General features: G+C 34.5%; 1 protein-coding gene across 4 annotated transcripts in view; it reads right to left on the minus strand.

Moving 5' to 3' along the window:
- Nucleotides 1–4,852: 4,852 nt before the first annotated feature.
- The window catches only part of BRINP3 (BMP/retinoic acid inducible neural specific 3), a 384,981-nt gene continuing 366,030 nt past the window's right edge, over nt 4,853–23,803 (minus strand). For all 4 annotated transcript variants that reach the window (XM_041773285.1, XM_041773288.1, XM_041773287.1 and 1 more), the window contains exon 8: nt 4,853–6,975. In XM_041773285.1, the coding sequence (XP_041629219.1) occupies nt 5,859–6,975 (1,117 nt within the window). In that variant the 3' untranslated portion in view covers nt 4,853–5,858. The remainder of the gene's footprint in view (nt 6,976–23,803) is intronic.

Below are 23,803 nucleotides of genomic sequence, written 5' to 3' on the forward strand. Positions count from 1 at the left end.
TGTTGGCAAATTGAACACCAATAAAAAATAAATGTATTTAAAAGAAAAAAAAGAAAATCAAATGCCCTAGCCAGTATCAACCACCTTCCCCTTAACTATTGAAAATGACAATTTTGTCCACCTGGGAGGTTCAGTCTGTTGAATGTCCAACTCTTGATTTCCTCTTATTTCATGATCTCGGGGTCCTGAGATCGGGCTTTGAATCTGGCTCCATGCTTAGCATGGAGTCCGCTTAAGATTATCTCTCTCTCCCTCTGCCCTCCTCCCTTCTCTCTCTCCCTCTCTCTCAAATGAATAAACAAAATCTTTAAAAAAAATAAAAAAATAAATAAATAAATAAAATAAAATGACAATTTTCTCATAAATGCCATTTTAACACCTCCCTGTTTCTTGACACTACATTTTCCTACCACTTATACATTTTAATGTCTTTTGATGGAAGTTCCCATTGATTGATCTTTTCATAATGATTTGTTTGCTCACAAACATTTCTTTCTCCAAACATATTTTTCAAATTATTGTTATGTATATAATAATAAAAAATTCCATTAAATCATGTTTAACTGGAAGTAAACTTAAACATTACTTTGGGAAGGTGTTGAAATCTCTTATACCAAGTTTAGTATAATTTTCTGATAGAATTATATGTCTTTCCCAAACTATCAGTTTCATTTTGTGTTTTTCTTTGGAATAAGTTTTTAAGTTTATTTTTTATATTTATCTAGTTAAGCTTCTGTTATTTACATTATAGTTTTTCTTACACATTAAGACTTATCCAGTTTATATTGAGAAATATTCAACTATATATTAGGAATAAGGGTCTAATTGCTTATTTTTGCTATAAAAAAGAATTTTTATTCTCATTACAAACTCATTGGTGGTTTAGTTAAAAGCATTCCAAAAATTTCTTATTCTTCTTTTCATAATAATTTTTGTGTTAAGTGTCCTAGATCTCTTAAAGACTAAGTATGGAATCCACATAAATGTAGAGTGTATTCACTCCACAGAGGAGTTTTTACTTATTTTTTACCCTTATTTTCATGATTTGGACTTTGTATATTTTTAAAAATTTGCCCACATTACTATAAATGAAAAAACAAAACTATATTTTTGATTTAAAAATCAAGAACATATGGGATGCTTTCTCAAATACTTTTTTGTAAAATCTTGAAATTTATTTCAGTTTTCTGCTGTATATAATTAATTTTGAAACATGTTACTGTTGACATTTTGAGTTTCCTGTTCTGTATTATTGCTACAAATCCTTTTTATGGGCCAATTTTTTCCCCATCCATTCATTATTGCACTTTTTTTTTTCATTATTGCACTTTTGAAGATCCTTTCAAGACTTTTATATGCCCATAACAATGCTGGCTGGTGGGAGAGGCAGGTTAGATATCTGTGGTCAGGTCATACCTCGAAATCCTTGTATTCACTCTACCCTCAGAGCAGTGCTTTTACTCATGGGTAGGTACTACATTGGTATTTAATTAATCCATTTTTATATAGGATAGTTATGTGATAGTTATACTATATAATCACATAATGAAATAGTACTTCAGTCATTAAATGGTTAGTCTGACCACCAGCACACGAGATAACTCTAAGTGTGGAATGTTTGTCTCAGATTGAATCTCGTTTATGTGTACTAATTTACCACTCTTGGCTGCATGTCCTCAATATCAAATGATTTGACATGGATATTCCAATTCATCAGTCACTTATGGTTTATTAAAATAGCTAATGTTACTTTCACTTTAAAGAAATGGAGATGTGTAAAAATCTCCAGTTAAGATATATTTAACAAATATTGGAATATTATGGAGTGGTTGAGTTATACTTCAGATTTCTATCTTTAGGAAACCTTGAAGGTAGAATCATAACTCTGATCATGTTGGTGGAGGAGAGGAAAGTGGAGTGTCAGTAGCAGTAGTATTGTAGTGAGTGTACATGGCAAAATATAAACTCTCAGATATTAAAAATTCAGTTGACTGCACAATTATGGACTAAAAATACCACGTGTTTAACAAGTGTGATTTTGTAGTTGCAAATGATAAATATGATACTTATGACCCGAGGGAAAAATGGAATTTTGCTCAAGGATTATTTGAATTAAGTAATCTAGGCACCAAATAAGAATGAGATTGCGATCACAGTTTCTCTGAGCTAGATATATTTAAGTTTCTTTTTTTCTTTCAACTATTACATTGATTTGAAAGGCTTTTATGAAGCTTTTTAAATTCTTGAGCACAATCTTGAGCACAATTTATTATTTAAAATTAAGTTATATTTTCTACTAGGTTTCCAAAACATCTTAGCTTCTCTTTCAATTGAATTTATTTATTCTATAATTTCCACTTCAGTAAATATAGTTTTATTTTGTTCTTAAATTGTTTCAAATGGTTTATTTTCCTCAAATTAATAAATTTTAGGTCTGTTCAAACTGAAGAGGTCATTAATATCCTTCACAACAAAAAAAAGAAGGCTCATTCACACACACAAAAAGACATACATGATTAGAAAGCAGTACAAGGGATCCCTGGGTGGCGCAGCGGTTTGGCGCCTGCCTTTGGCCCAGGACGCGATCCTGGAGACCCGGGATCGAATCCCACATCGGGCTCCCGGTGCATTAAGCCTGCTTCTCCCTCCGCCTGTGTCTCTGCCTCTCTCTCTCTCTGTGACTATCATAAATAAATAAAAATTAAAAAAAAAAAAAAAAAGAAAGCAGTACAAGATCCTAGTTCTTTCCAAAACATTTCCTCCTATCTTGATAAGAATCGCATGAAAAAAGAGAGACAGTTAATTTTCTTGCATTATTTAAATGAATTTAGAGAAGGCCATCAACTGTTTTAGCTTTTTTGTGTGTGTGCTGACAGTGATCCTTTATATATTGATTTAACTTGCTAAAAATCGATTTGAGATTCCAGGGATAGAGAGGCAAGTCAAAGTATGATAGTCATCAAAAAAGCTAAAGCAATAGGAGACATTTCTGGTGAAGATATATTTTTAGAGAGTTTCTTATTTTCAGAATTTCAAGCTTCATCACATGTATTAAATCAATTAATCCTTAGAGACCTGAAGTAGAAATACTGCAAAAGAAAGCAAATACTTCACCTTTTAAAATATATTTTTGCATACATACCTCTCGATCTTTTGCTCTCGATAAGATTTTGACAGTAAAGCTATTTTTATTACAATTTTTCAAATTTCTGAAGTAATAATAAGCAAAAAATGCTTGCATATAAGTCAGTTCAGGAAAAATGAAATGTTTGTGGGCTGCATTTTCCCCCATACATTGGCAAGCACATGTTGTATTAAACTAGATTATACTGTCTGTTGCTTTCCTGGACACTATTTAATAGCTGGTAATATATCAGAAATATAAAAATGTATGTTATTTATCCTTTAACTCTATATAGCACTCTAGAATTTGCTTGGTGTGTTCACTTATAGTGTATTTGTGTTATCTTAGACACAAGATTCAGAGAAAGGCATTCATATCACTTTTCCACTTTGACAGGGAAAACTGACTCAGAGATATAAAGAATTCAGTGTTACCACGACAAATGGAACTAAGATGATTTGATCATAGCTGATGGGGCTTTTGTGTCAACACATACCAGGCACAGGAACTCTCAGGACAAAAGCCTAGTTATGTGCTTTCTTACCTGTGAATGTAGAATCTTCTCTCTCCTAAATCAGCCAAGTCAGAGCAAGCTGAGCCATAAAAGAAGTAGCATAACTGATAATTTCCTTAAGTTCCAGGGAGTGATTGCTGTTCAAGAGTCCTTTGGCATGTTGCTTGGTGGTTTGTAGGTCTCAGGGGCTCTGGACATCTGGACCTCCAAGACTCTTCTGGAAAAAGTCTTAGTGGCAATCCCAACTTTTACAGGGAATGTCTTTTGAAACATATTGTTTATATTTGATAAGCTTGGTCATACTGTGGATGATTGAGTTTGGATGATAAATTCCTGTTTTATTTAATTGTTCAAGTGTACTATGAATTTATGTGTTTTATAAAGATTTAGACCTCAATTTTGTAGGTGAGTCTTGTTTTGCCATAAGTCTTTGCATATGATGAGATTAAATACAGAAATAGGATGGTTCATTTAAAACTCAGTGATACAGTGAAAAGAGGACAGATCCATTCCAGAAAAGTCTGTGTTGGAATCTTGGTCTTTCAACTTCTTGGTTTGAGAACTTGGGGAATTTCACAAACCAGGCTGAGCCCGTTTTTTATTTTTTGTTTTTTTCCACCAAGAAAATGGGTATAATAATCTATAACCTAGTGTTGTTGTCAGAATTAAATGAAGAGGATATCTGTTATGATACCAGAAATATGGTATTTAATAACTGTATATATTTCTCTACTGAATGATCTACAATAGCAAAAAAAAAAAAAAAAGAATGAAAAAAGAAAGAAAATCAGCTATTCAGATACTGGGTGGAAAAAAATGCCTTGCCTATGGTAAATTGAATAAGTATTTGTTGTTTGAACTACTTATTCTAAAATGCTTTTGGAACTGAAAACAAGCATCCCAAGAATCCAGAATGTCTGTGTAATGTTTTTGTCATCGGTCTTATTCTTTTAGTTCATGTCATGGGTTCCTTTCTCAGTGTCCTGAAAAATGACTCCATGACCTCAACAAGAAAGCTAGGCTGAAGAGTGCATTTGTTTCAATTACAAGAAAGGTTTATGAACTATTTAGACAAGAGTTGAGTGATAGATATCATAACCACACTTTACAGATACATTCACATATCTAAACAGAAATGGAATCTAAATTCCTAGAAAAAGAAAAGTATAATTTATGTGTCTAATATTATGCCATGGGTAATGGAACTCAAATTTCAAGCCAAAAATCTGAACTAAAATCAAATTTTTGTTGAATGAATTTGGTCTTCAAACTATATTTTAGTAATAGCTTCTCTGAGAGAAAAAGGTCTATTTACACTTGAATTACTTTAATTATTTTATACTAACACATTACAACTTGTGAATTCTAGAAATGCTATTTTGCTGACTTTGGCAAAGTGCCAAAAGAACTAGGTTTTCAGTACTTGAAATGAAAATGATTGTGCAGAGTATGCTGATTATTGGTTATTAGAATTTAGAAAGAAAAGCGAGACAAAGCCAGTTGCTAAGGAAATAACGGGTTTACTTTCTCCATCATGGGCTTATAATCACTGGTTTTTCTGTATGTTTGCCAGAATGTTCTGATATTTAGTCGGGAAAATTTACCTGTTTACTTTAATAATGACAGTGTTTCTAGGAATGATTTATAAGCAGAGGTAATGAAGGTACCACTGCTTTTGTGCTGTTGACCGTAAAAATACAACTGGATACTAAAGATTCTAGCGAGTTGGGTTTTCTCTAAAGGCTATTGAAGGGGACCTTCAAATGTTTCCATTAAAAAACTCTTGGTGAATTTTCCCCAGGTTCTAACAAGCTATATCAAAATAAAACTCATTTCATGGAAAAAAGGAATCCCACAGCACTTCTTTTTAATAACTGTTCAGCTACAAAATTTTATTGGTATCTTTTTATGTTCCCTCTAGAGGATGTAATGCACAAAAGCATTGCCACGGAACATATAAAATTACAAATGAAATTTATTGTAAAAAGTAGAATGTCTTCTAGACTGGTGTCAGTATTTATTTCATTCATAAACCAAAACTGCAGTATAATATATTCATTGTCAGCAAGTTCATGTGTGTAAATTGCCATCCAATGTTATTGACTGATATAAGACAGATATTGAAAAGACAATTTAAATGTACTCTTCCAAACATAAACTGTTCCACAAAAGCACTGTAAAAACTCCTTCAAGATTTTGGGTTGTGCTTGACATTTATGGTTAACTACATAATTTGGTCGTGTCATAATCCACTGTGTTTGGCAATTTGGCATTAAACGCCTGCAGAGCAGATTGGATCCTCACCACCTCACTAGTAGACAGCTTGAGTCTATGACGAAGCAAGCAAGAGAAAAGATCTAGACGACGCTGACCGGGTGGGGAGAGTTTATTTACACGGTCTCTTATCTCTAGAAGCTGCAAAAGTGCTGAGTCCTGGGATCCCTGAGTATAGGGGTAGTCCAGCTGCAAAATCAAGTCCCGAATTGCTTCAGGGTCAAAGTGCATGCTGTAACCAAACACTTGAATGTTATTGATTTTCATATAACCCAGGTTCCGGGAAGGGTCAATAAATTCGAGAGGTTCGTAGTAAATGCTCTCGTTGCCATTGGGGCCATTTGACTTGATGCGACTCCTCAGGTAGATGTGCACTGTCTCAAAAAACGTCTTCCATTTGTTGCCCAGAGTCAGCGACCAGTTGTAACACTGCAGCGGGAGGTCCAGCTTAGTCCGCTCCCAGTCTGGAAAGCTGTTTTCATTCACAGGCATAAACCAGCTCTCGGAGTGGCTGCCTCCGAAGGGATTGACATAGACGGCCAACACTGGCTCCAACGTGCTGTTTTTAGTTAAGCAAATCTGTAAAGAGAGACCCAAGATCATGTGGACCAGACTCGACTTGTACTTGTTGCTCTTCAAGGTGAGGAGCATCCGCTTGCGCCAGGAGGGGTCAAACCAGCTGTTGAGGCGCATGTCGTTGCTGATGAAAATGGCATGGACTTCTATTCGTCTGTCCGTCTTCTGCAACAGGTATTTCATCTCGAGGTCTTGCAGGTCAGTCTCAAAGCCGATGTAGTGATCCGTGGACTCGGCAACCTCGGGCTTGCAGAGCCCCTGGCTGAGCATGTAGCCGGTGTTGCAGGTGCCGCAGCGGGTGCGGTTGTCGGGGGCACAGGTCAGGCAGGCCGCGGCGTCGCCCACGGTGCAGGGCAGGAACGAGGTGCAGACCACCTGGTCATTCGGACACGTGCACGAGTGAGTCTCCTCCGAAAAGCTGCCCAGGAGGCCATTCTCATTGCAGTAGAGAAAAGACTGGATGCGAGTGAGCCAGTAGGTTGAGGTTCTAGAAACACAAAACAACACGAATCTGTATAAATACAAAGGCATTTTGTGTGTGTGTGTGTGTGTGTGTGTGTGTGTGTGTGTGTGTGAACTGTGAGAAGGTCAACCTTAGCTGTGAAACCTTCACTAGCATTTCTTAGGTTAGCTCCAGATATTTCACTGAGATAAATGATCCATATAGTTTATAATTGAAAATAGAGGCCTGTGTATATGATATTTATACACGTATTATGTGATTTTTGGTATTGGGTCTTTTTTTTTTTTTCATTCATTCTTCCTTGCACAAGGTTAGGTGTGGGTATATTGGATTCAAACTGGAATGTTGCAGGGATTGCTTTCTGAAGAGATTGCATGTCATTTCGCTAGTGTACTCGGAAGCTGATTGTGAACATAATTGGGTCAGTTATTGTCTTGAAATGCTCTCCAGCAACGGGAAATAGATGTGGCATTATCATTAAATACCTAGAGTAGAATTAGAGCATATAAAGGGTGACTGCTCATTCATTCACTCTTAGCTGCATAAAGTACTAATGCTGCAGGAAGCTAAATAGAAAGTAAAATAAAAATGAAAGAAAAATAAACAACTCTAAGATGTCAATCGATGTATTTAAATTCTAGGGTTTTATCAATATTGACAGAACAAGTACCCACTGAGAAGGAAAATATTATTAAAACATGTTTGACTTTATTCTTAACAGGCTGCTCCAGAAAACTGTTGAAAATATCTCGTTAAAATCATCTACAAGTTGTTTTAATAAGGGTTAAGTGTGTCAGTTTAATGTGTTTGATTTGAATCATTACCATTTTTCCTTATTTATACCCAGAAATCAGGCTAATCATGATGCAAATGTAAGATTTTACTTTTCATGTTTTCCCCACATTATTCAAACTCCTTTGGTGTGTTTAAAATCTCAGTAAAATAATGAAGGAAAATTGTGTGGCCTGGAAATCAGATACTTCTTTGTTTTCATCATAGCTGTGGGATCATGGAAGAATTGAACTGTGTCGATATCCTGCCATTCTCTCATGTGAAAAATGGGAATAGAGATATCTTCCATATTGAGTTCTTGTGAGAAATTCTTAGGCTCAGGTGGTATACATGTGTTTAGACTATCACACAATGTATGTCTTTTTTACATTCTTATGCCTTTCTGCTGGTCATTATTTAGTACCTATGAGATTTTCTGCGAAATAGATCTATTACACTCCATTCTTTAGACTTGTACACTGCTGCTGTTTCAAAGACTTTGTATATGCTGAATACTGGTAAAACACAGGTATTAATCTGTGTAAATAATTGATAAAAACAATGTCTTAGATATCCATAACAATATTTGAGCTATTTATATTACATGTTCATTCTTGTTCCCTGCCCACCCTCCCCTTGCAATGCAAAACATATATATATTTTTTATTTTTTATTTTCTTCCTTCTTTTCCCAAATAAATAAAATAACTCCTCTCATGGCACTTACTTATTTTTCCATGGTACCTTTTTCTCACTTAAAACTCTATATCACTGTGTACCTACTTGTTGATACTCCATTTATCCTATTAAATATATTATTCAGCCTGCCAGAGGCATGGGTGACTGTTCAGTGCTATATATCCAGTGTCAAGTGGAATATCAGGAGATCACAGCCCTTTCTAATGTTTACTGAATCTTGAGTCAAATGCACAGATGAATTAAGAGACATTTTCTCAAAAAATGTAATTTTGAGTGAAATTTAAAGGCCTAAAATATAATATTTAATTCAATGGTAAAGACCCAGCTCTCGAGGTGCAGGAAGTGGAGTTCCACAACATACACTTTGACATTTGCACAATTAAACATATAAAAAGCTTTTCTTTTCTACCTTCCCTAAATGTAACTTTTTGGTTTAAACCCAGAAGAAAAGAAAAACAAAACAAAAAAAAAACTAGATGAAACCCAACCAAAGCCTAAAACATCTTCCTCTTAATTATTTCTCACACTGAAAAACTCTGACTGGAAACCCAAACCTATTAAATTCAGTTCTAACTTTCTCCAGATTCTTTAAAAGTAAGTTCTCAGATAAACTCTCCCAAGAGTACACCCAAAGGTGGCAAAATGGCAATGATGTGAGGCTCTTTGGCACTTTGTGAGCCCTGCATCTACATGAGGATCACTTGTTTTCTAGTCTGGTTCTTGTTTTCTCCTGCAGAATAAATGTGCAAAAAGCCTCCTTCTGTGGTGTTGTGAAAACACTTGCTTATTTCTGTATTCAGTCTACATATATAGAAATGATTACTGATTTTTAATCTGCAGTTACTGATATATTTATTCCATCGGTTTTCTCTTTCACAGGCCATAAGCATCTGGCTTGGCTTCTTTCTCTTTTCTGCCCTTATTCCTTCCTCCTTCTCTCCCTCCCTTCTTTCTTTCCCTTCTTTCTTATTTTCTTCCTTTCTTCCCTTCTTTTCTATGTTCTCTTCTCCCCCCTTCTGTAATTCTATTTGAGTCTTTCTAATATAAAGAATATATAATATATATCCTATATGGATTGAAAATTATATTTTCTTCCCTGAAACCAAAGCATAAATTCCCTGAGCCAAATCATCTTTCACTGTAAGCTCTAATCATGTTTCCAAATCATAAGGACAAACAAAAAATGAAATAAATAGACCTAAGGCTAAAGACAGAGCTCACAAAACTAGGGCACTGAGAAAGAAGCATTTGGACACTTTAGAAAAGCAATGGCTTTTTCAGCTTTCAATCTCTTCCAATCCTTTTCACGTCCCTGCAGATGCATTACTGAAGGAATGTGTTTTGGCTTCGTGGGTTTCAGCTTGTCATGTATGAATATTGATAACTTGGCACACTGTCAAAGCTCCCGTATCCTGGGACGGAAAAGCTAGCGTGTGGATTTTCTTCTTTTCGGCTTCTTGTTCCTTTCTCGCCTACTACCTACCTTTTGGCATTTTTACTGTATTTCACAAGCAGAGAATAGATTTTTAAAGGAAAATATTTAATTTTCCTGAATAATCAGTCTTTTCTTTACTCCTTTTAAAATCTTGGCTAAAGCAGTAGTCAAAAATAGAGAAGGGAGCCACTTTGGGTTTTTCATTTACTCAAATAATCATGTAATTTTATTTTTCCCAACAAAGTAAAATTTAACTGCTTTTTTCTTTATTTTAAAGCATTTTAAACGTATCGTAGGTAAGCTTAATTGCTAAGTAGCTTTAAAAATTAATTTAATGAAAACAAAAACCAAAAGTAGGCTGTAACAAGTATCTTCTTAACACTATTTCCTTTTAAATTTAAACATTTAAAGAAAGTAGTACTACTACATTTTAAAAAAAATTTCATCTATAGCTTTTATTTCCACAAATTATTTGGTGTCTCCTGGGGCTAAGGCTAGAGGATGTAATGTCAAAAGATGCAGTCCTGGCAGACAGATCTGTTATTTGTTATCAATATGTGATGTGGTTTGTGACATCTATTTATTGTACTTCAAAAATATTTACTAAATAAAGGAAAGGAGAAAGGAGTAAGGAGGGAGGGAGAGACAGAAATTAGAGTGAAGGAACTCTAGGTTATGGAGAACATAAGACAGAAAACTGAAATTAAAATTTAATTTTAGGGACAGCCTGGCTGGCTCAGCGGTTTAGCAATGCCTTCAGCTCAGGGCCTGATCCTGGAGATCCGGGATCAAGACAAACGTCGGGCTCCCTGCATGGAGCCTGCTTCTCCCTCTGCCTGTGTCTCTGCCTCTCTGTCTCTCTCTGTGTCTCTCATGAATAAATAATAAATAAATAAATAAATAAATAAATAAATAAATAAATAATTTTAAATAAAATAAAATTTTAATTAAATTAGAATTTAAAAAGCCATTGGCATGTGATAGTATGATGTGGAACATTTCAGGAAGAGGAGGAGCTCCTTATCTATCAGGAATAGATCTTGCATTTTGGAAATAATTTCTACAATCGTAAGGCTCATATGGGATACTATTAAAAAGAGAAAAATTCCTTCCAGAGTTAAGTCAAAATTTAAGTTAAAATTTAAGCTGAAAGTCTATAGCATGTTTATGTTTGAGGAATCACATGGCCTACTAATTTGAGAACTTTAGACAACTGTTTAACTTGTCTTGGTTCAATCTGTAATATTCTCCATGTATATGCATCGGATATTCTCTCCACCGGATATGCATCACATGAGCATCAGAAAGAGCATTAGACTAGTAGATGAATACCTGATTTCTGGACAGTACTTTACCCAGTGACCTGGGACAGGTCACTTAGCCTCCTTAACCTTAACCAGAGCTCAAAAAAACATTGTTTCAAAGTTTGGTTCTGCATGACCCTGGGGAATAGAGAGAGCTTTCTGACCTGTCACTTGTTCCTGTAGACTTTGCTTGCCTGTCTTTCGTCAGTGAAATGATGTAACATATAAACCCCATCATCACCATCTCACTGTGGTGGCTGCTCCTAATGCAACAATGTGAATGAAATGCTTATCCCTAAAATGTTCCTGTTATTAAGAATATCCACTAAGATATGGTATTATTCTTGCAGTTTTGAATGATGTTAAGTGTGATTGGTGAAACAGATTCCTGGGCCTCACTCCAGAGATCTTGTGTGAATTTCTAAGAGTAGGGCCCAGAAAGATGCAATCCCAGAGGACATTATGTACCCATTGGGGACAAGGTTCCTATGTAAGAAAATTAACAACCAAATAGAGGCTAAGGGCTTTTTAAATACCATCTAGCCATTGGCATGAAAAAATATGTTCAAAGAGAGTAGAGAAAAGTTACAATTTCTGTGAAGAAGAGTCAGCATTAGATGGCTGTGAATTAGCATGTGGGTCTCTGCTACCACTGTGTACTCTACAGTGTGCAAACCCTACACTAGGAAATTTGTCACGTGCATTCACTGAAGAACAAAGCAAACATGAAAGCCTACCTTAATAAATGAATTCTCATTTGTTATATTAATTATTTAGTGAATACCTCTCATGTCAAGGACCAGTTACTTTGTATTCATTATTAAAAATTCTTCACAGTAGCTTCCAAAGGTTAACCTCATTTTAAAATTTTAAAAATACCGAGGTTCATAGTTTTAATGATTTTCTGTTACATATCTTTTAAGTATGGCAATGGAGACAAACTCAGAAGCAAATTTAATTTTTTAAAAAATATGGTTGAAAGTGTTGTTCCACTGGATATGAGAAAAAGTACTTTACAAATGATCTCAGGAAAAATATCCATGTATTGGCTATAGCTGGACAGCACTGAAGATAAAATGACTTTTAACTTGATAAAATGACTGTTAATTATGACTAAAGTTTAATTTTTGAGTGACAATACACTCTATTGGCTTCAATCACATTTGAGGAGCCAAACTATCAACTTTGAATTTATTTTCATTTACGCCATACATAAATTGGGAATAAAGTAGAGGTTGTTGTTAAAAATGAAAGCACAATTTCAGGAAAAGCACTTAAAAGAGTGCTTATACCCAGAATAAATGGGAAATAAATGTAAATGCTTCTTTTTTTATTATTACTGTTGTTACTACTCTTATCTTTTAGAGAAATATCATTGTATGTACTTCCTTTAATGCAAATGCTTTTTTCCTCGAGAAAATTGAGAATTTTATTGTATCTACAACAATTCTTGCATTGCATGCATAATATTACACTTATTTCTGCATTTTATCTTTATCAAAATAGACAGTTATTGATAACATGGTCAAGACTATATTTAAAAGTACACGTATAGCCTCTTTGGGATAGTTTTTGAAGCTAAAATGTGTAAAGACAATATTGCTCAAATTCAGGGCATATATTCTGATGTGTGATGGTTTGCACTGAGGTATTAGAACATATGTTGATACAAAAACAATTACCTCCTCTCACGGTTAAATCCTCTCTGAGCACTAATAATCTTATTTCAAAGGTCCCTTATTTCAACCTTCTAATCTTTTATTGCTCTCCAAATCTGTGCAATGTGGATCCAAATCTTAAAACCTAAACAATATAATTTCAGTTTCTTTTTTGAAGTTAAATATTGCTCTTTTGAGTAGAGCATTTCATTTCAGCCTTCATAGATTTGTGTTTCTCATCTAATACTTTAAACTAAATATGAATTTGGGATTAAGTGCCCACAGCTATTTAAACTGATTTAAATAAGCTGATTATTAGCTCAATCACAGAATGGATAATATGGATATTCCATCACTTGCCCTCTTCCAATTCTGCTGCTCTGACCATCTCAGCCTTGGCAATGTGGCCTGGGGCTCATGTTGACTTTCCCAACACTTAATAGTCTCACTCTTAGAAACAGTTTTACACCCCAAGAAAAAGAATGTCATTGTCAAAGGTCCCTCAGCCATAGTCTCCCAAGGAAGCTTCTACATACCACATATGTATATGGGTACACATCTATAGACACACACACACACACACACACACACACACACATATATATATATATATATATATACACACACACATTTTAATTCAAGTATCTACTAATCAGTTTGGCTTGCAGAAAGACAATGAAAAAGAGAATGAAACAGTTGAAGATGTAGGTTTTATTTTAAGGAAATTATTACCTGGCCGTGACATCCATTGAGGTTTTACCATGAGCACAGTACTTTAACAGGCATTATTTATTTACTCTGCCCAGTGCTCACTACTCCCTGGGTAAAGATGCTTGTTACCTCTGCCTAAAGGCATGGCTTTTAAAGCTTAAGTGACTAGAACTTGTCCAAACTCCTACAGCTACTAAGTGGTAAAACTGAATGTACATCTCTGGTCTTTATTACTCCCAGTTATTTTTTTGGATATGACATCAAAAGCTCAAGCAACTGGGACGCCTGCGTGCTTCAGCGGTTGAGCATCTGCCTTTGGCTCAGGGCATGATCCCATAGTTTTGGGATCCAGTCTCACATCAGGCTCCCTACGGGGAGCCTGCTTCTCCCTCTGCCTATGTCTCTGCCTTCTCTCTGTGTCTTTCTGAATAAATAAAAAATCTTAAAAAAAAAAAAACAGCTCAAGCAACAAAAGCAGAAATTAATAAGTAGGACAACAATAAACAAAGGTTTCAGTCCAACTAATTTGTAACACATTTGGTTGAGCGGTATACACAGATGAATCTGCTTACTTTTTAGAGAGCTACTGAAACATTTTGTCCCCAGAGATGCTATATTAGATACTATAGTTCAAAAAAATCAATAGACATGTTTTGCTTCTACTTGTGGCATAAAATATGAAAAGAAACAGGTCAACATTCAGGCTGTGAAATGTGAGTCACACAAAAATGAACACAGTTATGTTACTGTAAGTAAAGAGAAGATATTATCAAAAGAACACTAGCATTTTCCTAATTTGAGTCCTATTTAATTTTCTTCCAAAGATTATCAAAAATTGAACTACGCTGCCCCCAAGTCACATTAGATATTAAGTTAAAAGTGCTTAAAAAGTATTTGTTATATGTAACAAATGTAACAAATGTAAATTCTTACATATAACAAATTCTTTTCTAAAAAAGAAACTGAAATTGTTAGTGTAATTGATGAATACTGAACACAAATTCAATTGTTTTGCAAAATAGGTAAATCCGGTCTGTCCTAAGTACACGCATAACATCCTGGCTTTCATCCACCATTAATGTTCATTTCACCAAGTCATTATTAACAAATTATCTGTATTTCTCATTGTATTATATTTTCTGTGAAGACAAATATATATTTTTTACTTCACTATTTTACTTTGACAACACACTTAATGTACAATGTTTATGCTTAAGTTCCCCCCATTACAACCTTCTAAACTTTTATTAGTCTTAAATTTTGTGCATTATGGATCCAAATGAAAAAAATCTAAATAATACTACTCAGGAATTTAAAATAAAATACTTATAATGAGGCCATTCCATTCATCTTACATAGCCATATTCATTTCTGATCCTAATACTTCAAATTTAATATAAGTGAATACATTAATGAACAAGAGAAGAAGTTGAAAAAGCAAATTTAAGGCTAAATTGGAAGTGTCCTTCATTGTTTTGTTGCTGTAGTTGTTAATATTTCATATGGCTTTCTTGATTTCCAGTAAGTGATGAATATTTTTAAAAATTGTCTTATCTTCACAAAATCTGTTTTTCAAATATGTTTCATGACCAATTTCTTATCAACTTAGAGAAGATCAATAAACTATTCTTAACACCATCATTTAAATAATTTAATCAATTTTAACGTTTTTCTAAAACTAGAAACTAATACTATTTACATTTAAAGGATATTTTTCAATTAAATAAAAAAATATAACTTGCCCAAATCCGATGTCCATCTACTCATATACCTATGAACACAATTATTTCACAAACTGTCTATGATATCCCCAAGTTTGTCAGAAGAATATCCCTTCAAATAAATGTCTCCAAACTTAACATTTTCTTCTCTCATAATATAATCATCATTGTTGTCTATAACAGTGGATATCAACTTGTTACTTTGTGCCTCATATAAAGCAAAAACCTACTAAACAGGGATCCCTGGGTGGCGCAGCGGTTTGGCGCCTGCCTTTGGCCCAGGGCACGATCCTGGAGACCCGGGATTGAATCCCACGTCGGGCTCCCAGTGCATGGAGCCTGCTCCTCCCTCTGCCTGTGTCTTTGCCTCTCTCTCTCTCTCTCTGTGTGACTATCATAAATAAATTTAAAAAAAAAAAAAACCTACTAAACAGTCTTTTTTTGACAACCTCACTTACAACTAAATTCCTTGAATGGGTGTATCAGTTAACTATATCATTATATTTGTAATTAAGCCATTAATAACCATGTATTGCAGTTTAAGAGATTCTTATTGTTTCAACTGAAGTATACTATTCATGATAATATCTGTAATTTACTACATGTTAGTTTACTTCATTGGAGTATAAGCTCCTTGGAAAAAAAGAAACTGACTGTTTTTTCATTGGAATTCCTAGAGACCAGGACACCCAGGTGGCTCAGCAGTTAAGCATCTGTCTTCAGCCCACAGGGTGATCCTGGAGTCCTGAGATTGAGTCTCACATCGGGCTCCCTGCATGGAGCCTGCTTCTCTCTCTGCCCGTGTCTCTGTCTCTCTCTGTGTGTCTCTCATGAATGAATAAATAAAATCTTAAAAAAAAAAAAAAAAAGGAATTCCTAGAGACCAACAAAATGCCTTCCTGATCCCTCCAAACAAAATTGCTAAGTCAAAATTGAATTATGGACTTACACTTGAGGGAAAATGTCAGAGAGAATACTTTTTAAAACTCCTCAATGCAAAATGCCAAATAATTCTGGCAATAACTATTTTAATGCATCATAATATGGAAAAAAAAGATGCAGTAAACTTCGCAGGCTAAAATTGAAATAAAAGAACAGTATGAGGGAAGATGTACATGTGCTTGATCCTAAAGGATGGGGTGGTTGTCTTAGGTATCAGAGACAAAGTATGTAGATCCACTATATTTGGGAAGACAGAAACTATGAAATTAAAGAAAGAGTCAACTTAAAAAAAAAAACAACAGCAAAAGCTACCAACATTTAGCAAAGAAAGAGAGCAAAATGAGTGCCTGCCCTGGCATCATTGTTAGTGGAAAGAAAAAATACATAATCTATAAATTCAAAACCAGGAATGAAAATAATTATTTTAAAGCGCTCCAAAATTGTTATAGTGTGGTAAAATTAAACATATACATTTTCTAGAGGACTGTACATCCTACAAAGGATTTGAAAAGTCAATATAGATAAAATTATTTTGACCATGAGCTCGCAATCACAAAAAAACAAATGCACATGAGGATGTGGTATTTTTGTGATTGTTTTCACCCTTACACATTATTATTATTATCTTTTAAAGATTCATTTATTTATTCATGAGAAACACAGAGAGAGAGAGAGAGAGACAGAGACAGAGACATAGGCAGAGGGACAAGCAGGTTCCTTGCAGGGGGCCTGAAGCGGGACTCAATCCCAGATCCTGGGATCACGACACTGGCCGAAGGCAGGCGCCCAACCACTGAGCCACCCAGGCATCCCACCCTTACACATTATTTTTACCCTTTTCCATGTTGGATGCAAAGGCCTATATTTTTAGACATATTTTCAACTCTTTGCTTCCATGTGGCAAGAACTTCACCCTGATGATCTTGATAATAAATAATAAAAAGCTGGAAAATCACATTTGTATGTATCACACAAGAAAATGTGAAAATCTGAAAGCACTGCAATTTTAACTTACAGGACATCAGTATTATGTATATTGTTTATACTTTTCAAATTAATGAATAACTGTGGGTAGTGTAAGAATAATTTTTATTCTGTAAGTGTGAATACCAGCACTGTAGTCTGACCATAGATTTGCAAAGGTTTCATTGAATTTACTGCAGATTATAAATGTGATATTGCACAGGATTATTTTCAGACTGCTAATTTTATTATTATTAATTTATATAAAATTATATATATTTATATATTTATTTATTATTATTAATTTATATAAAATTATATTGATATATAAATATATAGATATATATTGACAGAGAGAGGAGTGGGCAGTGAGACAGAGAGAGAGAATATTAAGCAGGATCCATCTTCAGTGCAGAGCCCTACACGGTACTCCATCTCATGACCTGAGCTGAAATCAAGATTTGGATGCCTGACTGAGAAATCCAAAATCTACTAATTTAATTATTAATCTGTACTATATAGACACTATAGATATGAAGTAATTTTGAAAAAAGAACAATAGATTATCTCCTTTTCAAAAAAAGATTTATTTTTTATATATTTATTTATATATTTATTTGTGAAAGACACATAGAGAGAGAGAAAAGACATGATAGAGGGAGAAGCAGGCTCCCCACAGAGAGCCCAATGTGGGACTCTATCGTGGGATCTGGGATCATGCCCTGAGCTGAAGGTAGATGCTCCACCACTGAGCTACCCAGGCACCCCTCAGTAGAGTATCTCCTAAACCAGAAACTGGAACAAAAGAATGTAACTTCAGACTAATCAATGGCATTTACATATGTCTAATACTATGTATCTAAATAAAGAGGATGGAAACATCAGAACAAATAAAGCTGGGGATTCAGTATAGTGATATTTAGCAATGTTTATCTAGCATCCTATGGGCATGAGGTTGCCCTGACAAAATGGTGAGTGGATTCTGACCTCTTGGCAAGTTATTATTTGTGACCACAAATGTATCCACACTTGATCTTAGCCAAAAGTCTGAGAAGCGATCCACAAATGTAACCAGATATTAAAATGTAATGTTGTTTGGAAGAAAGTCAATCAACTAAAACACTTGCTCTTATTCCATGATCACTAAGAAGTTTTATGGTAATAATTTGGATTCCCATTTAAGTTTCTTATAGGAACAAATCTGATTAACCAAATTAGGAGTTATGTGACAGCTAGTTCACTAAATAACAATATGGCATTCTGGATAATAAGTTATTTTTTAAGAATTTGGTTGACTGCGCTATAGTCCCCAAACTGGTCATCTTCAAGGTGTTTATGTAAATGGAAATTCAGGAGTTTTATAGTTGACAGAAAGTTTACCATTGAAAGAAAAAAACACCAAAAAAAAAAAAAAACCCAAAAACAACTCACCTTTCAGAGTTCCTTCATGTATCAAAAATGTCTTAAAGCCACATCCGCAGGGCAATGGCTTTATATGAATATTGCCAAGTGTTGAGGATAAAGTACTACTATACTCTGAACCATAAAGATGGTTAATGACTATGCCACAATCTCACCAGAAAAAAAAAATGGTGCTTATGGCCCTAAAAATGTCACCCTTTATAGGAATAAGGAAATGTTATGGTTTGTGTGCACATGTGTTAAATGTTGCAAAATTTGTACTATGATTAAAGGAATGACAATTTTAAAAGTTTGGCCTGCTTGGCTTGCTAATATAACAAAAACCTGCATCCCAATATCCCATAATTTTGTTCATCAGAAAGAAAGGTATGCAGGTATTATAATGGACTGAACGTTTATATCCACTCAATTTTATATGTTGAAATCCTTTTTCTTAATATAGTATTTGGAGTTAGGGTCTTTGGGAGTAATTAGGTAATGAGCATGGAGCCATCATCAATGGAATTAGTGCCCTTAAAAAAGGGACCTGAGACAGCTATTTTTCCCTGTTTCCACCATGTGAAGGCACAGTGAGAAGATGGCTATCTATAAAGGGGAAGTGACCTCACACTAGACATCATCTTTCAATGCCTTGATCTTGGTCCTCCAACCTCCAGAATTATAAGAAATACACATTTGTTATTCAAGTTGCCCAGTCTATGGTATTTTTGTGATAGCCACCCAAACTGACTAAGACAGGCATTATCTCTTAATTTTTCTGCCAACTTAATATTACATTTAAGTCTGTAGAAAATAAAAGTGAATCAAATGACCGTTTAGAAAAGAGAGGCAATTCAGTATGTCTAGCCTTCTTTGGCCTCATTATTTTTCAAAGGAGACTACAGGAAATGATGGATTACCTTATATGACCATTCAACATCCATTCAGAAAACAAATGGTAAAGCAATCACTTTAATCCTTGGGTTCTCAAGCAGACTTACATTATGTAGAACATTCTCTTTCCTCAGTGCACAAGATGTTCCATTAACCAAAATATGATCTGATAGGGAAAAAAATGAGTCACTCTGGATGATATCAGCAGTGACACAAATCAAATCGGTATTCAAAATATACCATACTCTCACTTGCAGGGTAAACCACAATACAAATGGAAGCTTCTTATCAATTGGCAGAAAGATAGAAACTTGTGTCATTTCAAGAGCTTAATCTATTCTGTTGGCACGGGGGGAAATCCACAAGTTTATTCCTTAGTGTTGCAGGTTTAGCCTTAATTTAATTTCTGAACAGTAAGTCCATTTTGAAATTATTTGAAAATTAGGGATTATTAGTTTGTTGCTTACAAATTAATTTTAATTTATCCTTGCTTTTCTTTTCATTTGTTACTATTGCCACTTATTATCTTTCAGTAATCAAATAATCCTTTGGAAGATAGAACAAAAAAGATATTATATGCGGATAACTGCTGAAACCATGTAAAAAAAACCAGATAATTCCTTTTACATATTTATATATGAGATGTATAATAAATGCCTATTCTAACACAAATAGTTTGACCTTATAAAATTATTTGTAATTTGCAAGTCAACAGTTAACAAGGGCTATTCTAGAGAGAGTTCACCACATCCATTGAATATATATACAAGAAGTCAAAACCATCTTCTCTCCAAACCTCAGAGTCATCAAAGTAATCACACACTCCTCATGTGCGCCATTAAATAATAATCACAAATACATAAAGAGCACTTACTATGTGCCAGGGACTAGTTAAACATTTTACATATATATATATATATATGATATATATATATATATAATATATATAATAATGATATGATATATATATATATATAATATATATATATTTAGCCCTTGCACAACTCTATGAAGTGAGTACTACCATTTTTCCACAAGGTGACCCTTACGTGACAGCACAGACTGTCTATAAAAACGAGCCAGTGTCCATGCTCTTCAGAGTCCACTATATTATCTATGGTGTTACTGGCCCAATAAAGGCATATATGAGCAAATGTTGAGATAGGATATTTTTCTAGATAATTATGTTTTCAGTCCACCACCCCGGGGGGACAATTGTCTGAAATGCTTTGACAGCCCATATAAGCTTTGAACCAAATGTGAACTACTATACTGTATCTGGATTAACCAACACAAAGTGAGATGAAAATATTATTCACACTGACATCCTAATATCATCATGGTGTTTAATAATCTAAAATCCCATATTTTATAGATTATGTTAAAGTCACATGACAGTGAAAAAGAATCATGTGGTACAAAGGCGATTCTAAAATAGCTTGGATCAGCGTGTCTCCAAGCCATCCTATCCCCTTAACTGAAGAAAGAGTAGGTATACCTCAGTTTCTTTTTGGATCAATAATAAATAGATTTTTTATGTCACATGTACCTTGCTTGAAAGTAAAACAACAGCACATAAGTGGACACAGGGATAAAACCAACTTGTCTTTGATTCTGGAAGTTTAATTATTATTATGTAAACATTTTTAGTCATGTTTCCTTATCCTCCAAGCATAGAATAAACCTGCTGGAAAATAATCATGAATTGTTTTCATTGAATGTTTCTTGTAGGGAAGGGGATTAGTTTGAATTTTATGATAATCACGTCCTTATGTAAACACAGGCAAGATTTCTTCTCATTCTGTTTTTACTTATGATGTCATCCTAATATATATTAGTTGTTATAGTATCTGGTTGTATAAGAGGCAAAGGCAAGCTGAGATATGTGAGAAACAGCAATAGGGTTTGTAAATTAAGAATGAGTTTCATTTGTTATTAATTGCCTATCCAATATCCACAGGACCCTCATTCCTACAAACAGAAGCTTGATTTTGTTCAACACAATGTGCCAAACCAAACCAAACCAAACCAAACTACTTTCTCAGTTTTCCTTTAAGTTAGCACTAGATACAGTTCTGATAAAACAGAAGTCTGATGAGCAATGGTCTGGGATAGTCTCTTTTTTCCTGAAAGAAGTTAAGAGCCATGCTTGCTACATCTCTTCCTGTTACTTATCCTGAAAATGGTTCTGATTTCTGAAGCAACAAGAGCCATCTCCTGAACTCAAGACAACAAACATGCAGGAAAAGTTAAGGGAAAGGCAAGAAAAACAAAATCAACCAAACAAAAGCAGGCAAACTGTAGTTAAGAACCAACATCTAAATCAAGTTGCAGAGCTATTTGCCAAGTTACGTTCTACAGAACTCCTGTTACTTAAAAAAGAAAAATCTGTTTTTAGGGAGTCAATTCATCAAGTTTTCTTTACTTGTAGCAGAATATTGATTACTGGGAACAAGATAAAAGTTTCTGAGAAGCAGTCAAACTTTGAAACAAAATAGTCCCTTGATCTTGTGGTGGGTGGGGAGCAACCCACAGTGCTTGGGGATTGAGGGATATCTCAGAGTGGACCAAGTTGAGTTAATCTGCATACGAACTGTAACAAGGTTTCAGAAAGAAATTCTACAGAAAGTCACTTGTTTTTTTGCAACTCAAATAAAAGCCAAGCAAGCCAAATTCTTGGAACTTTCTTGGAATTAAAATATATAAAGACTGACAATCTGAAACAGAAAATTACATCTATTGGCTTAATGGACAAGTGATTTTATGTCACTGAACAAAGAGGAAAAACACTTAACAATCAACAAAAGTATTAACAACTTAGGCAAGAATGTGGATTCTTCAGGCATTATTGAACACACTCGAAAGATTTTCGATGCTTGTTTAAAATAAAACCTGGAGGTGGAGGTATGTTTAAAAAAAAACAACTTAAAAAATTAGGAATATGTTTTTAGCCTCAGTTAGACATATTCCTATAATGCAGTTATTTTTGAAACAATATCAAATTGATGTTGAGAATGAATTTCTTTTCTTGGTTCATGAGAATTTCGTAGAATTTCAAAAAGTAGATCATTAACTGAAATTATTGAAATCATTGGGTATTTCTATGTATTAGTATATTACGACTTCATTTATTATGCTGCCACATAAGCCAAGTTGAATGTTCTGTATATTTCAGAATGCCTTTTGTTTTTGCAATGAAAAGCTTAGAGAATCCATTTGCAGCTTTAGATTGGGAAACAAAGTCAGTAAACCAATAAATACATACTGGTTTTTAAAAATCCAAGGTATACTTTTCCTCTTCCACTGAATCAAAAGTCTCTTTTTAGTGTCTTCCTAACAGTAAGTATTTGGACTCTTCCCAAAAAATGCTTGATTTCTCACTTCATTTTATTCCCACATATATCACTCCTATAAATGATCTGAAGTACAACCTCTTCCTATTCCTCTAAATTGAAAGAAGCATGTCACCATATATCACTGCCAGAGTTGTTTTCTTGAGACTGTACTGAAGCACCACATTCCCCAAGAAAAGGACAGGATTAAACCAAACCTACAACTTTCATTTCAGTATTCAAGGCATAGTTTTTCAAATGAAAAGAAAATAACATAGTATGTTCTCTTCCTAAAGGTATTAAAAACAATTGTGTCAAAATCTTCCACTCCTCCTGCCACTGGTAAGTGCCTTACATTATATTATTTTTTATCTAGAAAGCAGACAGGTTGAGGTGGCATCAACTCTGCCTATTAACATTAAGTTTTGCAATTCTTCTCTTCCCTTCTGATCACATTGTGATTCCAATACCTACACAGGATCATATCACTTCTCAGATAAAAACCTTCCAATCATTTCATTTAGCATAAAAGTCTTTAGAGTGACCTCTAAGATCCTTCATAACCAGGGCGCCTATCATCGTCTAACCTTAGGGGGATTTCTTTCCCATTCTCTCACTCCACACCAGCCTCATGGCCTCCTTCCTCCTCCAGAACATTCCTTTGCTCCTGCTTCTGGGCATTTACATTTGCTCTTTTGCCATCCTGGAACTCCCTTGGTCATTCATCTGTATGTTCTCCTACTTCATCTCCTTCAGATATTTAATCTTATATTTTCTTATTTGAGGATTTCCATAGATATCCTGTTTAAAATTGTTGGTCGCTCCAGCCCCTTCCTAACCCTTCTCTGCTTTATTTTTCTTATACCATTTATGTTTTTTTTCCCATGTTGTTTTAAATGCCTCTCTTGGGGCTCTGGGGTGGCAGAGTCAGTTGAAGATGGGGCTATTTTTTTATTAAAGATTTATTTATTTATTCATGATAAACACACAGAAAGAGAGGCAGAGACATAGGCAGAGGGAGA

This window comes from Vulpes lagopus, chromosome 11, assembly GCF_018345385.1.
Source record: "Vulpes lagopus strain Blue_001 chromosome 11, ASM1834538v1, whole genome shotgun sequence".
Lineage (NCBI taxonomy): Eukaryota > Metazoa > Chordata > Mammalia > Carnivora > Canidae > Vulpes > Vulpes lagopus.